Source organism: Prinia subflava, chromosome 2, assembly GCF_021018805.1.
Source record: "Prinia subflava isolate CZ2003 ecotype Zambia chromosome 2, Cam_Psub_1.2, whole genome shotgun sequence".
NCBI lineage: Eukaryota > Metazoa > Chordata > Aves > Passeriformes > Cisticolidae > Prinia > Prinia subflava.
In genome coordinates, this window is record NC_086248.1 from 77,802,789 (window position 1) to 77,822,193 (window position 19,405).

The window sequence follows — 19,405 nt, forward strand, 5'->3', positions numbered from 1 at the left end:
GGTTTGAGCTTTGTGGTGTTTTGTTTTTTCTCTCTTTTTCCAGATGAGCACTGTCCTCTTTCAATAACTTAATGCTTCTGGGAAATGCAACTTCAACCCAGACCATTATAGATTCAGGTGGTGGATCTTACCTTAGCAAGCTGCTGATTTGGGGATTGCTCTTCAGAACATTTAGTCCTGACATGTACAGCTTTCTAACCAGAGAAAACTATCACATCCACATACATACACAGGTACAAACACACACACACACACACACACACACTTAGAACTGAAGTGTTTATTGCATGCTAATGTTACCATAACCAGTGCTGGCAAAGATGACCCTTCTCCATTTTGGTGTAACCAGACAAACACTTAGTGTCTTGGAATTCCTTCAGTCTCAGCCAGCTGCTGCCTGTTTGAAGGATCCTCAGTCTGGGAACTGGTATCACTTGCTGAACACCAATATGATCACTGTAGCAATGTAAACATGGCCAAAATTCAAAACCCCAGCTGCGCAAAGAATTTCAGTATAGAGGACTTTGTGAGAGATTTTTGTTTGAGATTTAATCAACATGCACACCTACTTCTTTCCTTAAATGATCATTACAAGCCTCGGGAAAGGAGTGTTATTGAACAAACTTGGATGCTTGGCTTCTGTCCTCGCCATTGTTGTTGCTGGCAGACATACTGAAATGATGCAGTGCATTTAAAGAAGGCCAAATATATCCTCACTGGCATGTAGAGGAAGTTTCCACAGAAGTCATACAAAAGAAAACACTGAGCGCAGAGATCCGTTCTGCTGTGGCTGTGCAGTGTTCATCCAAATGGCTTACTCGTGAGAAAATAAATAGTGCCTTATAACACCTTTCAGCTAAGAAAACAGGGCAACGGTTGGGTTTAAAGGGATGAGGTATGGGAACACTCCTTATGGCCAAATGTGGTCTGTGACAGTCCATCAACACTTGCTGTAGTTGTCATCTTTAGTTTTCTGTGCTTCAGGGTGAGCAATCAGCTATCCTGTAAGCAGAAGAAAAGAAGCATTTACATGCTGGCAGAGATGATCAATAAAAGCATGAAGCTTTGGAAGTATAAACTTTATGGATGACAGCAACAGACATCATCAGATCAATAACCTGCGCTGGCCTGGACTCCTGTATTTGTCAGAATGGTCATTGCTGTGCGTCTGTCAGGGAGCCCTGAACTGTGCAGTGCAAGGGTACAGCAGCACAGAAGGTGGCCAGGTATCCACCAGGCTCCTTTAATGGTTTTCAAAATGAAAAGTACCCAGCTCCTAAAAGGCACATACTGACACAAAAACCCAACTGCCAGTTACAGTGACATAGTAAACGTGTACTGCAGTGTAGGAAACAGGGAGCTATGGATGATTTAGCATCTTCTAAAAGCAACTCTTTTGCAAGAAGCAATGACAATTTTGAATGAAAAAGCATCCTGAAATCTATCAAATAACCTTATCTAGCAGACTCTAGCAGATTTTCAGCTTTCTTGGCTTCTTGTGGAACTCACCTCAGATTCTTGTCTTTCTGGGAGGGTTTCTATTCCATTGGGATCCTGTGTATCTTGTGGGGCCTCAGCTTCTAGCTCTACGTCAGCCTGCATGCTGGGCTTTTCATTCTCCCACTTTGCAAAGCCTTTGTTCTTCCCAGCTTTTCCGTGGAATTTGGACTTCATTTTGGGGAAAGTATGGGAACCTGAATCATTCCAGCCTGGCTCATGCCAGAGTGGTTCTGTCTGCGTTGCTTGGCTGGTGGTCACCCGCTGCAGGCGCACCGAAATTTTCCGTGAAGAGCCAGTGACAAGGGTGATAGCCCTGCCATCAAGGTCCTGGTGTTCTGCAGCAACACTGGGAAACTCAAATACTTCATCTTGGACTGAAAGAGAGGGTGGAATCGCTTTGTTTAAGTATTCTGCTTACAAAAAGGTAACAAGCCTGGGGGAGGGTGAGGAGGTAACCCCTTATATGAAACAGTGCTGTAATTATCAATATCCATATGCTGCTTGGAAGCTGTTTCTGACACTGTGTGCACAGATTTTATTGTTTCACAATCTGCATGCTCAGGGGGTAAGGCAGGGCGAGAATTGTGCCCTATATCTCCTTGCTCCTAAGCGACAAAAAAGGAGAAGTACGATTTCATTTCTTTTCAGCTGGGATAGGGGTAAGGAGGATAGTGAGCCTCAGACAGGACACTAAGGCCATCACTGGAGAAAAGGATGTTGTAATCTGAGGGCTGAACACAAGGCACAGTGCAGTGAAAAGGACAGGTGCTGCTCTGTGTGTTGCTACAAAGGAAAAAATAAAAATGGCAGCAAGGACGCTGGCCATTAGAGGGGGTTCCAGAAATGGTTTAAAACAGGAGGAAAACTGCTCTCACCTGGAGGCAGAGATGGACTGCTAGGCAGAGATCCATGGTTGCTGCCTACTGAAGTTCCTCTGGAAAATTTCCTGCATGCCAGAACAAGCAGGTCTCTGCATTGCTTGTGACAGTTGGCACCGCAATCTGTAAAGAAATTGTCAAGTCATCAAATGGAAAAACCACAACTATCTGGTAATCCCTCAGGGCTATTAGCAGGCAGATACCAAGAAAGAACTTTGAAGGAACAAAAAGTTTGACAGAAGGTGTGAAGTGCCTTACAGAAATGGATCATTTGGTGTGAAGGGCATTACAAAAAATGGATCATTTCCATGACAGCCATTAATAGAAAAATGGCAGTAGAAGGCAAGAGGGAAGATGATATTTTAATCATAAAATAGTCTCAAGGAAGAGATGTGGAATGATATGATCCTGTGTATGCCATACATAAAATTTCTGCTCTACTGCATGACTCCCTCCAAGAGGGAGGTTATTTATTTACCTGGCTTTTATTTGACCTAGCAGGGCCCATTATAGTAAACAGGTTTGGTTAGAAGACACCAGAGCATCCATACCCTGAGTGTCTGGAAGGACTGCTGGAGGTCAGTGTAGACTGCTGTAGGTTAAAACTAGTCTAAGTAGCTCAGGGAGCAACATTAGCACATGAATGAGCTCTGTGAAAGTGTATCATTCACCCAGGCAAGGCTTTTTGAGTACCTGCACTCCAAGCCTCTGCTGGGATTTAAATCACTGTGGCTACATCATCACTAGGTACATTTATCTGAAGTGTGGCTGGAGTATGGATCTTATCTGCAAGAAAGGGCTGAAAGGTTGAGGATGTGCCCCCAACACAAGCTGTCTCCTCTGTATCCTTTTCCACCGTTTAAAATTCCCATCTCCCTTGTTTCTCTGTTGCTGCTCCATAGCCCAGCATTTTGTTCTAGGTGAGCGTTGCCAAGGTGCTGCATTTATGACTCTGCTGTAAGAACCACTCTGCTCAGGGCAGCAGGGCTGGCATGATGGCTGAGAGTTCTGGCCTTGTTCACATGACCAAGGCAGCAGTACATGCCCAGCTCTGGTTTTCTCTGCCTCAAAGGTAACACGTCCCCTCAGATACACCAAAGATCTGTCTTCAAGGTGCAGGACTCCTTCTGTCACTTGCAGACCACACAGTCTTGCTTTAATGTAGTTACTCACAGTGCTGGGGTAAGCTGCAGGCCTGAAAGGAGGAGCTCCCTCCCTCCCCCTGCTGTGTCCGAGGTTCAGACAGAGGATGACAGCTCCGTGCTCAGAGGCAGAGCTCACCCCTAATGGTGTCACACTGCAGTGATGCTGGAACTCAGAGCAGCTGGTTGGTAGCTGCTGCAGCAGATCAGCAGCCTCACGCTTGTTGGCCACTGCAGGATCTGAGCGAGCAGCTCTGCTCTCTTACCTTCATGCTCCATTGCCTGTAACTTTGACTTTACAGAGCCACTTTTGCTCAGTCTCCACTGGGCCACTGTTACAGGCAGTGATGCAGGACAGGAGCTCAACTTTCAGATCTCAGATTGAGTTTATAGGTTGGTGTGGCAAAACTTTACCTTCCTTTCGTCATCCTGCCAGTAAAACTTTAGACTTCAACCAGCCCTTTCAAAGCTTCTAAGATGACAGGAATATCTGAATTACATACATTGATCTAGCCATGGACATTTCCCCCATCCCACTCTGAGGAAGATAGGTCTGTGGCTGGCGAGAGACAGGAGTATGGTGTATCTTTAAAAAAATTACTGTGAATTCTTTATCCTTCTCCTTGGAGTTTGTGTAAGACTATGGGGAAGGAGTCCAAGTGTGAATGTTCTCCTGTGAATAGCTGAGATGCAGCTACAGCTATGAAAATCAACAGTGCCCTTCAGCCAGAGTTGGGCTGCTTGATAAATAAATAGGTCCAGGATTTTAAAACCAGTGAGGGCCACTACAATGCCTTTTCTGGTCTGACCTGCTTAATATGGTGTAAGTGCTGCACAAGAAATTAAGTATTTCATGAAGGCAAAGGAGAGGGATGCAAGAGCTCTAGGATTTTTTATAAATTGAATGTCTGAAGAAGATCTTGCAAAGAGATCTGCTGTGCAGTTTAGGAGTTAAATATTTCTCTGTTTCTAGCTCAGCCACTATTAAATTGCAAGTAGGCTTCACTACAGGCACATGGACCTACATGACAAACTGTTGCCAGCAGACTTTTTCCTGACCTGAGCCTTGGGGATATAATTCAGGATGTCTCACTGTTAGGATAAGAACACTTGGTTTTCCAGTTTACAAGGTCTTTACTGGTACAAAGTGACAGCTCATGGAGTCAGGGGCTGCTTTGGACCTTTATCTCACAGAATCTGTGCATTCCTACTCGGTGTTATTTTCTCTAATGCAGTGAAATTTCACAGTGTACCAGCAGTCTCTGCTCATGGACCATACCAAGTGTAGATGCAAGAGGTGTTTGAACAAATGCCCTTTTAGTTAAAGGTATGGTTGGCTGACTTGTGATAAAACCCACCACCATAGCTTGAAAAAAAATCCTTGTAATATTTATTTACCTTTGCATTTGTAGCCTTGTTTGATTATACCCCAGAGCTGCAAAGAAAGACAAAAGAACGTCAAGGAACCAGAAAAGAAAGCTGGAAGGAAAACAAGGTCACAATGAGGAAGTACCAATGGCTACAAAAGCACAAACAGGATACAACTGCTCTTAACACCCTTCCTGTCAGGCAGACCTCCCCCTCTAATTGTGATAAAAATTGTGTGGCTTCTCCATTACTTCTGCTACTTACTCATAGTAATGGGACAACCAGAGTAGGAGAGATACAGATGACATTTGCTTCCAGGAATGGGTTAAAATTGCTGTCATATCAAGCTTAGTGTAAACAGCAGAGCACGTTCTGCTTCTAGGCGCCCTTAACGTTATCTGCAGGAGAATTTCCTGTGCACATCCATTCTCCAGATACGTCACTGACCCATAACGTTCAAACACAGCAGAAGAAAACACCACTGGGGATAAAAAGCAGGCTCTTGGTTCCCCTACTGGTTCCCACCAGCACACCTAGCCATAGCAATCTGATTTGTGCACCTGCCTTTTCCAACTTAAAAAAACCCCAAACAGATGAAGAGTGAAACAGGCAGAAAAGCCACTAAATTCCATCTTTACCTTCCCTCAGAAGCTGTCGATGTACACTTGCAACTACCAAATGCTAAACATCCAAGGGCCAGTGTGTGTGGTCCCACTTTTGGGAAGCTTTCACTGCCACGTAAGCAGGATTGCTTGGAAACAGGGAAACTCCCTAGCAAATTGTTTTCTATGTACTTAGAAGCACTGTATCTACAGCCATGGCATTATAAAAACAAGCATTTCCACTCTTGAGAGGCAGTGAGAGGAAGGGGCAGGTTTTAATTCCAGCATGAAAGGAAAAAAACTGGGGACTCTGGTGTTTATTTTTCCTGAACTCATTCACCAGGGTGTGTGAGCACATCCAGGCAGCTGAAATTGCGTGTGGCTCCTCACCAGATTTGTAAGTATTCCTGCACAGAAAGAAGGGGTGAATATGGTCACTAAAGAAAGGTTCAAAAGGAAGAGATCAAGATCACTCAGAATACAAAGGAAAGAGGAAAATAAACAGAATGGAAAGATTCTGGGTGAGAAAAAGAAACACCCCCCACAGAAAAAAAAAATAGCAAGCAAAAATGGGGGTCTGGAGAGAGCAAAAATAGATTAGCCAAGGTAGAAGAATGGTGAACAAAAGAAAAGAAAGCACATCAGTGGAAGCTGGGTCTGTAGAAGGCCTGTGGCTTATTCTTTTCTTGCTAATGCCACATATGTGCACAGTGAATGCAGTTGCCGTGCTCAGGCAGCAACGGGGGAGCAAACCCGTCCCTCTTGAAAGAGCAGCAATGACCTGTTTTCCCAGATCTCTTTTACAGGATCACTGGAAGAGACATGGATTGTTACTTATTTCATTTAAGCTCTAATCTGTTCACACTGAAGATCTTTCTCCTCACTCCTCACCTTCTTGTCTCTGCCCCTTCCTTCCACTCAAAGCTGGCACCACTATTGTGGTTACACACTACAGGAAAAGCTTAGCTGAAGTGTCATGTCATGAATTCTGACCTAAAGCTTTGAGTGTGCCTGACACAGCTTTGCTGCAAAGCTGGCTTGAGCCAGCTCCAAGGTAAGAGGATCTGTGCAGATTCAGATTATAAAGCTCAGCAGGACGGGCGGTCACCTACCCTGCCCCGTGGTGCAACTCAAGCTTTGGGACGGAACTCCCTTGCCATGGACACATCAGCTTCGTGCTGTTTAATGGCATTAGGTCTTAGCTTGACCTTCAAAGTTGGTATCGTTTTAACAACTGTGTGCACTGCACTGTCATGTCAATTCTTCCTGCTGCACGGTCAATGCACATTATTTTGACTGTGAATCAGTGCATCAGATTGAAATTAGGTTTCCACCCGTGGATGAGGAGCACTGAAATGCAGAACAAATATGCAGCAGATTCTGTAGTTGGTTCCTGTCCTATCAGTCCAACTCATCCACAGAACAATGCCAATGACTTCAGTGAGCTGACAGGAAAAATGACCTTATTTCCATTTCCTGTACACCCCCTTACTCGTTTGTATGCCTGCACTGGATGTAATCAGGGAGACGTGAAAAATCTAACAATGGCCAATTAGAAAATTGATGCAGGAGAAAAATATCTGCAGAAGAGGACGTTTCAGGGCAGTCCTTGGGCCTTGCTTTGCTGTGGAAGCCTTCCAAACACGCACTGAGTGTCACGAAGGCAATGACGTCTTCCCAAGGCAGCCTGGAAGAACAGGCTCAGGCCGGTGGCTGTGTGTCCCCAAGGTCTGCTGGAGCTGTCAGCTCGAGAGCCACCAGCACACTCCTACGTCAGCACTGACCATGTCACCTCCAGAGCTTGTGCAGCTCCAGCGGAAATAGGTGGAATTCCTTCTTCCCCATGGCATTTATCAGTGGCAGCGGCTGCGATAGGGGCTTCAAACACCCAAACCAAACTGGCACGTCGCAAAAGAAGGGAGTGGAAAATGGGAGCACGGACTAGAGCAGGAGTGCCAGAGCGGGTGTGAAAGGAGGCACGTTTTTGGGCTTCACAGTGCTGCTGTTGTTACTTTCAGCCATGAGGAAATACCACTTAGTGGAAAAGATCATGGAATAAAGCTACTGCCGAGTGCAGAGGCAGATCTGTTGTGGAGAGCAGGGGCAGGGTCTGAGTTTACAGCCTGTTATGTGAGCCACACACAAACAGAGGCCATGGCCCTCTGCCCTTACTGCTTTAGCTGTCTAAATGTGGACATTTGATTTCAGCCAAGTATGTCCATAAAGTAACTTCTGTATCATAGTAATTCTTTATTCTTTACTATATTTGGGTTGAAGTGAAGAACTTAGAGAAGGTTTACAAGAAACACAAATGTCCACAAGACCAATCCTTTCCCAGATATGTAAAGAGCACTCTAATAAGTGACATCTAGTAAGCTGTGGCTGAGACAAAAAGCAAATTAAAAAAACACGAACAAACAAAACCTAATAAATTCTAAACATTCTTATAGTACAGAAGTGCTGGAAGCACTTTTGATTTCTTTACCAAATTAGATGATCTGTTAATTCAATAGAGAGAAAATTAGGCCTGTTACAGCCATTCAGAGAATTATGAACATATCTATGTTGCCATGTGCAATTTCCTGAGAAAGAACAGCTTTTGCCTCCTCTACATCCTCTGCTCCAGACATCTATTTTCCCCTTGAGCTTGTTTACATGGGAAATCAAGCCAAATTAAGAACTTAAGATAAACCAAGTAAGACCATTCATATAATCTCTAACATCCTTTAGCTAACGCAATTTTGTTCCCCCCCAAATTCTTACAAATGAAATTCTTACAAATGCCGGTTTTCAGAAACTAGTAAATTAAAACTGGATAGCACAGCTACAACATGAGTAAATGTTTTGTGCTTCTGAATGCCATGAGATATTATTTGGCCAAGAGACTTCAGTAATGTATGGAGCCAGTTCCACCCCATATACATTAAAGGCTAAAAGATGTTTTTGAGATATGCTATTATTAAAATCATACTTACAAATCCTGCACAGTGCTCGCAGAAAGTTGGTTTAAGATAGGTCATTTCCTGAAAGTTATGAATAAACCCTGGTCCCATTTTACACTGAAACTGCGATTTAGCTCTCAGAAAGTAAGCCATCATTTCTTCTTTGCTTATAAGACCATCTCTGTAAGGGAAATAAAAAGTAGAGTAGATCTGTCACTGCTCATGGCACTGAAAAATTTGGGGTTTTCTCATTGCAGAAAGCATGCAGCACACAAAGCACGTACTTTGAAAGAGCTGCAAAAGTCCTGAAAGGAAAAAACCCTTACAGCCTTTGTGGTTCTTATCTTTCTTTAAACACTAACACTGAACATACAGCATGAACCTTCTTATCTCATCTGTTAGAGGTATGAGAGCACAAACCAGACAACTACATGAAGGAACTTGACTTACTGTTCACACAGAACAAGTGGTTATGCCTCTGGTTGGCCATCAGCCTGCACAGCCAAAGAGATTCTGAACACAAGAATTATCAAGCCCAGCTGGCTGGGAAATCAATGTTATATATACCTTCTAGAATCTTTGTTACCCTCTCTCTGCTATATGCACTCATTTCCCCTGTGCTGTACAGAACTTATTTGTTTCACCAGTCTGATGCCTGGTCTGCATAGAGCATCTCCACTGCAGTTTCACAGTACTCTAGCGTTTTGACTCAATCCCAGCAGGAATTTGTCCTTGTTTGCAATAAGCTATTACTTAAATATTTTTTATAGTACCAGGTAAAGCAGGACTTCAGCCTGGGACTTAAAGAACTGACTAGAGCAGAAGACTTTAAATGATAACAGAATTTGGCTTTCTTGTCAGGCACAAGAAACTTGGGAGATGCTGTTTCTTCAATACTCGTATTTTCTGAATTTTTAAATTGAGGAAAAGGGGGGGGGGAAAAGCAACAAAGAGATCTCCAAACTTACTGGTCTTTGTCCAGCACACAGAAGGAGTCCAGGAAGGGGAAGTTGGCAGCTATACTTTCAAAGTCTTCCTGAGATATATAACCATCATGGTCGTGATCGTAGTTCCTAAAGACAGACTGGGAAAAAAAAAAGATATTATTGTACTATTATCTAGCCTATCCTGAATCTATACCAGCCACTTCAACATTTTAATTACACCTAACCTAATGTTCTATCCACCTATTCAGATGGTCTGTTGCATCTGAATTATAACTATAATTAGGAAGGTTGTATTCGTTTTATTTTTGCTTAGTATTTCAATGTGCATATTATTGGACTCCAGGGGGAAAATGGCTAATTTTAAAAGAAAACTTGATGTCGGCATTATCTAGTGATGATCCTCCACACCCCTTCATGCATAATTATTCTTGCTTTACTTTTCTTCTTTGTTGAAAATGTCACTAAAATTCTGCCCCAGATGATGACACATTCCCTTTGCTTCATTAGGTATACTTTTTAATCACGAAAAAAAAGAAGAAATAGAACAAAAACAACAGCAGCTTTCCCATGAGTATTGCAGATGGTTTTGGCTTCATTTCTCTATTAGGTGGTCACCACTACTCTGCCACAGTACTGTTTCAGTCTATTTTGTTTACTAATATTTTGACAGCCCAATCATGAGCAATTTGTGTCTAACAACCATTCTCTTCAAACAACCCACCCCAACCCACCACTAAATAAAAACAGACATGGGATCAAATTAAAAGGTCACATACAGTGATGGGTGCCCTCCTTAGCTGCTAAGGAGTTGCTGTGCTCTGTCTTCCTGTTGGCAGAGATGTGCAAGGGGTGTTAAAGCCATGTGAGATGGTGATGGGAAAAACATGAGTGTCAAAGTCAACATGACTGAGAGGCACATAGGGAAGTATAGATCCCCTCATTAGATTGAAATGTTGCTGCTAAAGACATTAAGTGAATATACTGAGACCCCTGAAAAGCATCTGTATTGTCCTTGTTTTAATAAGAACCTGATGAAAACTGTTTCTATCAAATGACTGTAACCAATGACTGGCAGACCGCAAAAAAAAAACATCACAAAGGAACCAAAACACAAACCCAAGTAGTATTCAACACTTTTTGTAATAAAAACAATGGCGAAAAGCACAACCCGGAGCAGCAAGTAAACAACAAATATTGGCAAAGTGAAAACAGCAGTGCAGAGTGGTGTGAGCCTTTGAGTAAGCTGTATCCATAAAAGCTCCAAATCATCTTTTAATCCTGTCAAACTCTACATCGTATGACCTGAACCAGGCCAAAATTGTAGAATGGGGAACTGCAACTCCCTCAACTATAGGAACAAACATAAACTCCCACCCAGCACATTCTGGAAAGATTAAGGAATTGTGACAGACTTCCTATTTAACAAGCTATCAAAGAGAGGTTTGGATGTGGAGTCATTTTTATCAACACATATGGCATTGACAAAAACAACTCAGGAACAGCATGTGCATGTCTGACATCCCACAATAGAAGAAAAATGAAACTATTTTTAAGAAAGGGCATGTACAAAAAGTAAACTATAAGATATATTTGAAGTCTGGGTGAGAGAACTGAAAAGTTTATTTAGCTTATCTTAACAACATGACCCCAATTAGTGATCTGTAACACAAAATCAGAATTTAATAGTTCCTCCCAGAGTTACTTATTAATTTGTAGAAAGCAGAAATAAAGGTTCAGTCTCTCCAAAGGAATCTGGAGGTGTTTAGCTTTGTTTACATTACCTAGCACAACACATCACCTTCTAAACTGAAGCTAGAAGACCCCAGCTATAAATCTGTGTGACCCTGTGTCCACATTTTTAAAGTGACACCAAGACAATGCTATCTTTACCATACATAACCTGCTCTGGACAGCAAAATAACAAGATGAAAACCAGAAATAGAGTTTTCAGAAAAGTTCATTGTACCTATTTATGTGTGAGACCTTGTTCTGAGTTGCTTTCTTTTCAGCAGTCTGTTACCAGACGTGAACTGTGTGGCTAGAGCTGCAAAAACTAAACTTTGCCCTCTAAATTTATATTTACAAGACAAACCTATTAAACAGCAGCCAGGTTTTGGATGCTTTTGAAAGTCTGCTCCTTTTCCACCCAGAAATCTATTTACTAATCCCATTGCTGATTGCAGGAATAAAGTAAATACTTCTGGACATATCAGTAATAGCTCAAATTTGTTATGGTATGTCTGAAATTCACCCCACCCACAACAATCTCATCACAAACTTGAAATTAATTACAATGATGAAAATACCAAATCTATCATTCTTTAGACCAGTGTAATGTCCCAGATACTTACATCCACCAGTTTCCGTATGTGCTTGTTGATGACTGTGGGGTCAGGTTTAGGTACCACTCCAGATGCCCATTCCAGTGGCACTACTGGCTTGTTGGGGGTGGTCGGGGAGGTAGGCTGCTGAGAGATGGATCAGAACACAGGGATTTTCAAATCTGAATTAAGAAGTTGAATTTCCCATCAAAAGCAACTCAAAATGTCAGAGCTACAACCACAAGTTACCCGGTACTTGTGCTGTAAAAACGTGCTTAGCAAAACATCAGGCAAGGTTTTAAAGGGCTGCTTGTCCTCACTAAGAGCTTCAATCAGGCTCTCTGTGGCACCTCACAGCTACACTGGCACCACCCAGGGGGCTCAGAAGCAAACCCAAGCAGACTTTCCCCACTGACATCTCCAGAGAGCTCAACAGCAATGTGACTTGACGGCAGAGGGAAGGAAGGAGGGTCAGTAGGGTTTGTGAGCACAGTGGCCATCAGAAATAGGTAAATCTGCTTTGATCAGAAATCTGCACTGCTCCTCTGTAAAACCTCTGAGGAGATCAGCACAGTCTCCCTCCTGGAGGGACCATGGCCAGAAACCAGGCAAGGGACTGCCACAACCTGAATAAGTTCGTGCTCCTGCTCTGTATGACATCAGCAAGACAGCAGGATGCTGACAGCAGAAGCAGGAGCAGAGCTGTGCTCAGCAATCCCCCTGGTTTCCAGCTAAGATGTGCCACGATGCACAGCTTGATTCATCTAGGCAGCTTGAGTAGAACGGCTCTAACCTTTGATTTGCTCTGCAGATAAGATCAGCCAGACTATTTTATTTTAAGATGTCTTGGTCTTGACAAAACAGTACCTGATAGCTCACTGGATGCACAGAGCTCACAGCCTGACTCCCTCCACACCACTACAGTGCTTTGGGAGGAGCTCTGGAAGGCAGCTCTGATTTGTCAAGTAGAAAATATGGGACAAACCTGAACACATTTTCAGGTAGGGATTCAAAAATAACCAGTTAGCATGAAAAACACTGCAAGACAAACTGGCCATTCCCTGCATCTTCCACTGGACTTCTAGCAGGTGAAGTAGTGTCCAGCAGAAAAAAATTCAGTGTGTTTTGGATACAAAGGGAGAGGGTCCACAATCTCATTAGGCCCCTGTGTTAGCTGATGAGCAAAGAATCTGGGTCTCATTTGTCTGAGCTGCTGTGACTTGAAAGAGAGATAATTAAGACACCTAAAGATGTTACACATATCATTGTGGATAACAATGGTGTTGGAGACTTTGACATACAGCTGAGAAATGGTTGCAGGTTCATACTTTACTGTGGCTACATATTTTGGTTGGAAAAGAAAAAAAGCATTTGTTAGTGGGTTGCTTTATTAATTTGGCTTTTCCTTTTTCAAGTGTTAGAACAGCTTTTATCAACACCTTGATAGATTTTGACTCACACAAGTGTGCACAAGTAAGTTTGGGAGGAAAACACCCCTATATCAACAAAATTCAATCCATAAGAAGCACAGTGAACCTGGACATCCAACTCTATCTGCCAAAAGCACTGACTCAAAGCATCTGTATTAAATGTGTTGGTGTGGTGCTAGACTACCAAGACCTCACAGGGAGCTTTTAACATCTGCCCATCTGAGTGCACAGTGGCAGAAAGAGACTGGAGCCACTGGAGCCTTCTTCTTCCTTCTGGGCTATTCCATTTGAAGCCTCATTCAATTTTTGTTTTTCTGACAAGCTGCAATGAAATCCTCATGTTACTGACCACTAGCCAAAGGGAAATATTTGTTCCTTCTATTGCACTCACAGACTCAAATGAACAACCACGATTTTATTTCTGTATTTGAAATGCATCCTATGAGGAAAGGTGCTAACTGGTTGTCCAGAGACTACCCAGCTGAATTTATTAAACGTTCCAAACCACTGTATCTGGTCATGCAGTTTGTGATTCAGCCTGCATCTCCCATTTGTTTCACCAGCACAAGTACCACAGTATTGTAGACTGAGAAAGAATTTTCAGATGTTTGCAAACACCTACATATTTTGGCATTGAAATGAACTCTACTGAAAACCAAAAAAATTACCCAAGTGCATCATCAGTGGCAAAATTGTACCAGGCAGAGCTGTCCTCTAGATAATAGCAGCATTAGTAAAATCTCCCAACAACAAGATCACTAATGGGTGTGGAAAAGCAGGACACTGTGACAAGGAGGTGCTGTACTACAGCTGGTGGTCATTCCTCGGTGTTTTTTTACGCTGCTATACTGACTGAAGGGTCTCCTCCTAGTCTGAGCAGAAGGAAAGTCTTGCTCATGTCCCTGTTGACAGCAGACTCCTATGCTAACAGATCAGCTCCACTTTTGCCCTGAGAACGATTGCAGCAGCATGAGGCATTTCCTCCACAGTGCACCTGCATGGGAGGGGTACCCATACAACAATAAATCGTGGAGCACTTGGAATGACATAACTATGCTGTCACCTTGCCTTTGACAAATTTTTCCACACACAAAAGCCCAGCAGATTCTTTTCCCTCTAATAGAGCCTGTGTGCTTTGGCACTCCATCAAAGAGAAGCAACCTTCAAACAGGCTGCCTTTGTCGATTCAGCTGCGGCTTTTTACCCATCAGGGTGCTGCAATAGCTCAGCGTCACTGGCTATTCATTGATCCTTATGCAGGAGTCTCCCACAACTGCTGGGCACCGTCAGAGTTCACAGCACTGTTTATATTGCCTTTGTCCTGCTTAAAGCTCACGCTGGAGAGCAAAGCAGCAATGTGATAATTTTCTTCATTTACAGTAGCAATCCATATGCTTCCACAGCATAGGGCTGTAACATTTCAACTTTGCTGGCAGTAGTGAGAGCATGAGGCGCTCATAATGGCAGAAATAAACAGCAGCTGTTGTGGTCAAATCGTATCCAACAGGGACTGGAGGCTCAGTAATGAAATTTCAAATGTTCAAGCTGAGCTAATGTTGACTGTGGAAATATTCATTAGTTTCCTTATCTTTGCTCACAATACATAGTTGGGAGCACACACACACAGTCCTCAAACTGGTCTCCAAGAGTGATTAACAATTTTAAACCCCAGAGAAGCCTTATACTTGGAAATTAAACGGTTCTGCTTCCTTGCTTGCTCTTAAGAATGCCTCAAACTTTTAAAAGCACTGGAATGCAGCATCTCAGGCTCCTGGACCCTGCTGTCACTCCCTGTGAAGCATTCCCAGCCATCCTCAGCTTCTGCTGCTATCAGACTTGAGAGGGCCAAATCTGAGAACATCACAGGCTGGATATGAAAGGTAATAAGAATTTTAACACACTGTAGAAATGGTCAGAGGAAACCAGAATACCCAAACTTTGGCAGCAGAAGGAAGATTAATACTTGCAGTGAAATTCACCTGTTAATTGTGAGATTTATCTGTATCCTTTGATTTTCAAAAATAAAGAAAAATGCATGAATGCAGCATTATCTTTAGTCGCACATAACCAAATAAAAATTAATATCTATTCTCATCTGTTTAAACACTGCTTGAGAGCTCAAGATGCAGCCAATTATACCTAAGCAAACAATTTTAAAATACTACAGTAATTATTTGCCTTGCCTTAAACAAATCTTTTAACTCAGTTTTGCTTTATGTAGCTGCATCAGAATCCAGAAAATCAGCTAAAGATCACATAATAAATAATTGATATAAACTTATAAAGGATATATCTAAAGCACAACTTTTTTTTCCGAGACTTGCAGAGGTTTTGTTGAAAAATAATTAACACTGAAGTCTGGCATGTTCCACTATTTATTTCTCCCAATATGCACTAAAACAAATAAATAGTGCCTGTGTTTTCTACACAAGTATAACACTAAAAAGCTTTATGTACATATGAATAAGGAAGCACATTAACTGTCATTTAAAAATTCAATCAACTGCATGCAGACAAAATAAGCAATATGTCAAAATGCAGTAAAAGATGACGTACAGATTTGGAGTTCCTTGGCTCCAGCACCAGCGAGAGCTTGTAGATGTCATCCTCAGTGTGGTAGAGGTCCAGGGACAGCTATGTGAAAGAAAGAATGGAAACCAGAAATATTTACTAGACTGGGCTGGATATGACAGGCTTGTAAGCTGATATACCTCCTACCAAAGGTAAACACAACATTTTGCTACTCTGAGCTCAGGAGATGTGCCAAAGCCGCTGGGAAGGTGGATTTTCTCAGGGCAAACACAACCCAGGCTGTGGAGCACACGCTGCTGCTCAGGTCGGGCACTGCACCTGAGGGCTGGCACAGCCCTCACCTGAGCCCAGGGGTGAGAGGGGCTGCGTGCTGACCTCCTGCAAAGAGGGACATTAGCTCCAAAGACCATCCCTACACAAACCCCTTTCTTCTAGCAGCTCAGCACTCATGAGCGAGCTCAGAGAAACAACCTGGTGAATGCAAAAGCTTCAGGATAGTAGTTGAAGAGGGGTTGGAAGGGTTTCAGATTTTATTCTGGTCAAATTTTGTTCCTCAAGAAGGGCCATAGTAGTGCAGCACCTCTACAGAGATCAGCCCGTGCAGCAAACACCTCTCTGGAAAGCCCTGGGCAGACAGAGGCCTAGGAGAGGAAGGCTGGGTTTGCCTCTGCTGCTGATGCAGAAAAGTGGATTGAGAGCAGTCCCAGTTTAGCCCAGCTTGGCTTGCTCCTGGTCACCTCTCAGCAAGTAAGGTGAATTGCCTTCCGGCTGTTTCTACATTAAGTGAAAGATTTTTCTGTCATGTTCTCATTATTTTTCCTAGAGGATTTATTGAGGAAAAAAGAAGGTACATAAATATGCTGAAAGTAGGATGAATCTGTTTTTACTTTGGCAGCTGGGGTCTTGCACTGATCAATGTCTGCAGTAAATGCCTCCTCTTTTGGAGTGTTGAAGGAGAAAGGTAATTAACACTGTAGCTAATGTTTTCCAACGAGAGGAAACAAACACTGCACATTTCCTGTGATCATGTTCCTGCATTAACTGGCTTTGGAGAGCTGACATGATTTGAAGTTATCATCCACCTTGCAAATCCCCAGTTAAGCTGAGATTGAGTTAAAAGGATGTTCCCAAGCAGACAGATAGAATTACTACTGACTAAATGGCTGAGACAGAAGGTTATTTTTAGAGAATCTGAAGTGCCAAGTAAGTAGCAAGCAGGACCAGTGACATCTACTGCAGAACCACCTCAAGGAACCACCCTCTTTTAGGCAGAGTTTTGTGTGATGAGTAAGACACAAGTTGTGCCCTTTCTCAAGATAGGTTCCCAAAGCAAACACATGGCTTTAGAGAAGTCTGGAGATCACATTATTCCTTTTGTCTAGCTGAAACATTGCTGATTTTTTCATTTTGTCATTAAGGGCACAGTGAAAGGCATCCTGCAGGTTCCTTTACCCAGCCAACATGCTGCTGTCACAGGGTTAGGTACGGGCCTCTCCTAAAGGCAAAATTGAACCCATAAGTGCTGTAATAAATATTGTTCCTGTGGTGAGATGTTCTGTATTCTGAGGTTCCTCGTTGGCAAAAATAAGCAGCACTCAGTTGCAGTGCATGATGTTATCAGGCTGGGAGTAGGAGCAGAACTGGTAGTTCAAAAGGGGTTGTCTGGTTCCTGTGAAAGAACAAGGTTTTCTCAGCAGGCCAGATGAACTGGGTGTGGATTTGGGAGTGGAAATGTATTAGTGTTTATTGAGCAAGCTTGTATCTCTCCCTCCCTGAATTATATGACCTTATCTTAAGCAGTGGATATCACTTCATTAGGCACCATGTGTAAGCATGCAGTGGACAAGGTATTGTCTAGTTCAGAAGTTTCATACATTACCACAAAAATTACAAGCATGATGACTATGCAGTTATGTAAGCATTCATTTTATATTTTATTTACAGTTTTGCTCTGATAAATTAAGTATAATAAGAATTTTCCTAGAATAAGCTGCTTTACAGTGAGTGGCAGTTTCTATTCTAATTTGGCTATCATTGCTGACCTATTTTTTTTTTCTGGACAGTTTGGAGGGGCATTGAGAAAGGTAGGGCAGTGATCAGAAACGCATGACTTATTTTTTATTTTTGAGTGGAACTTACTGACACAAGTTAGGGAGGGTGACTTTCAATTTGATTGTTTAGGTGGTTCTTATTCTCTTCACTAGACTGTACAAATGACTGGGACTTTCCAGCCATTTGCATATAGTCTCAGAACAGGTTAGATAAATAGATACTGAGACATAAAAATAGCGAGGGAAAATGGTGGCACCTAAGTTTTGACACAGTTCATATAAATAAATAAATGTGGTCTAGCTGAGAAACTGAGATCCACTTCCAATCCACAGAAAGTGATGAGATATGAATATTCACATTTTGAAAAAAAACCAAAACCGTGGAAATACTGCACAGCAGGTAAGGTCAATCCTTAAGCATCCTCACCAAATGTAAGTTTTCTAATGGCAAAACTGTCACTGAAGCTGTTTTTCCTCTCTGCTGCACTGCCAAGCTTGTGTTTAGGTCCTCTTGTAGTGCTTCTTAGCTCCACATTTTGGATTCCAGGGAGCAGTACAGAACCAGGTACAAGGTTCGGTGAAGGTGTGGCCAGTAAGTCAGGAAAAGAGCAATAACCACAGACTAAGAGCAACCCTGCCCTAAGAAGTGAGTCCATCTTCATGTGACACACTCTGGCTCACTGGCAGCTGAATCGTAGCACATTTTCCTCGCTTGACCTTGTAACTCAGACTCATTTCCACAACACAAGGCAGGACTTGCATCCCCTCAGCTTTCACAGCCTCCTGTGGCAGCAAACCTGGAATGTGTCCCTGTTGTCCTTACAGCAAACCTCTCCCTTGTTTGTGGCATGCTAACTTCCATGCAAAATGCTGGCTCCTTTCAGCTGCTTGTTCAAAGCTAACATTCTGTGAGCTGGAAGCTGACTTTTTATGCTTACAGAAAGATGAGGTGGGCTGGAGGGGTGTGGGGATGGGGGGAAAGCAGACTTCTAAGTTTGCATGCAGATGTTTTAAGGCATGAGAAGACCAACTTTCCAAACTGTTGATCATTCAGCACCTATCACTGAAACCAAGAGTCCTGTTGTTCCCCATGAACCCTTTTGGTCTATATGCAAAAAACATCTTTTAAATGCCTGTAAGCCCCTTGAGCAACTATCCTGAAGTTTACTACTCACCTCTCACCCAGGTATTTAACCCAAGTTCTCACTTCATAGCTCTTATCAAATTCCCCCAAACATCACCATTTCCAAGCCACTTTAAAGGCATCATCTCCCTTAGAGCAAATAGACTCCATCACCGAGGAATAGAAAAATCAGGCCGTATTCCCACACGCCCATGAAATGCCCATTTTATCTTTTTGTGCAAGTTGTTGGACTAGCCAACCTGTACCCAGTGATTTACTTGTCCAGCAAGCACAGGCCAGGCACTTGCTAAGTGTGGTGTAAAAGGCAACACTGCACAGGAGGGAGGCCAGGCAAGAGATTTACACATTGCTTATCAGGACAAGAGACTGGCTAAAAGCTGCCCAGATAGAAGCTGCTCAATGGGAAAGCAGCAGAAGGGAAGAAGCAGTTGGGTCAGCCAATTCACACACAGCTGGAAAGCATTCTATGCATTTACACCCATTTACTAGATTTGAAAGGGAGTTTCTCTAAATAAGGTAAAGATGGAAAAAATTTTCTACAGTTGACA

At 42.8% G+C, this 19,405-nt stretch overlaps 1 protein-coding gene across 3 annotated transcripts in view; it reads right to left on the reverse strand.

Annotated features, from left to right (window-relative positions):
• Nucleotides 1-265: 265 nt before the first annotated feature.
• Nucleotides 266-19,405, reverse strand: part of RASGRP3 (RAS guanyl releasing protein 3) — a 58,806-nt gene continuing 39,666 nt past the window's right edge. For 2 of the 3 annotated variants that reach the window (XM_063390673.1, XM_063390672.1), the window contains exons 10-17: nucleotides 15,687-15,764; nucleotides 11,731-11,847; nucleotides 9,401-9,516; nucleotides 8,466-8,613; nucleotides 4,919-4,955; nucleotides 2,376-2,501; nucleotides 1,510-1,874; nucleotides 266-1,002 (exon numbers count right to left, since the gene is read on the reverse strand). In XM_063390673.1, coding sequence (XP_063246743.1) covers nucleotides 994-1,002; nucleotides 1,510-1,874; nucleotides 2,376-2,501; nucleotides 4,919-4,955; nucleotides 8,466-8,613; nucleotides 9,401-9,516; nucleotides 11,731-11,847; nucleotides 15,687-15,764 — 996 coding nt within the window. In that variant the 3' untranslated portion in view covers nucleotides 266-993. The remainder of the gene's footprint in view (nucleotides 1,003-1,509; nucleotides 1,875-2,375; nucleotides 2,502-4,918; nucleotides 4,956-8,465; nucleotides 8,614-9,400; nucleotides 9,517-11,730; nucleotides 11,848-15,686; nucleotides 15,765-19,405) is intronic. The other variant, XM_063390674.1, reaches the window with a different exon arrangement.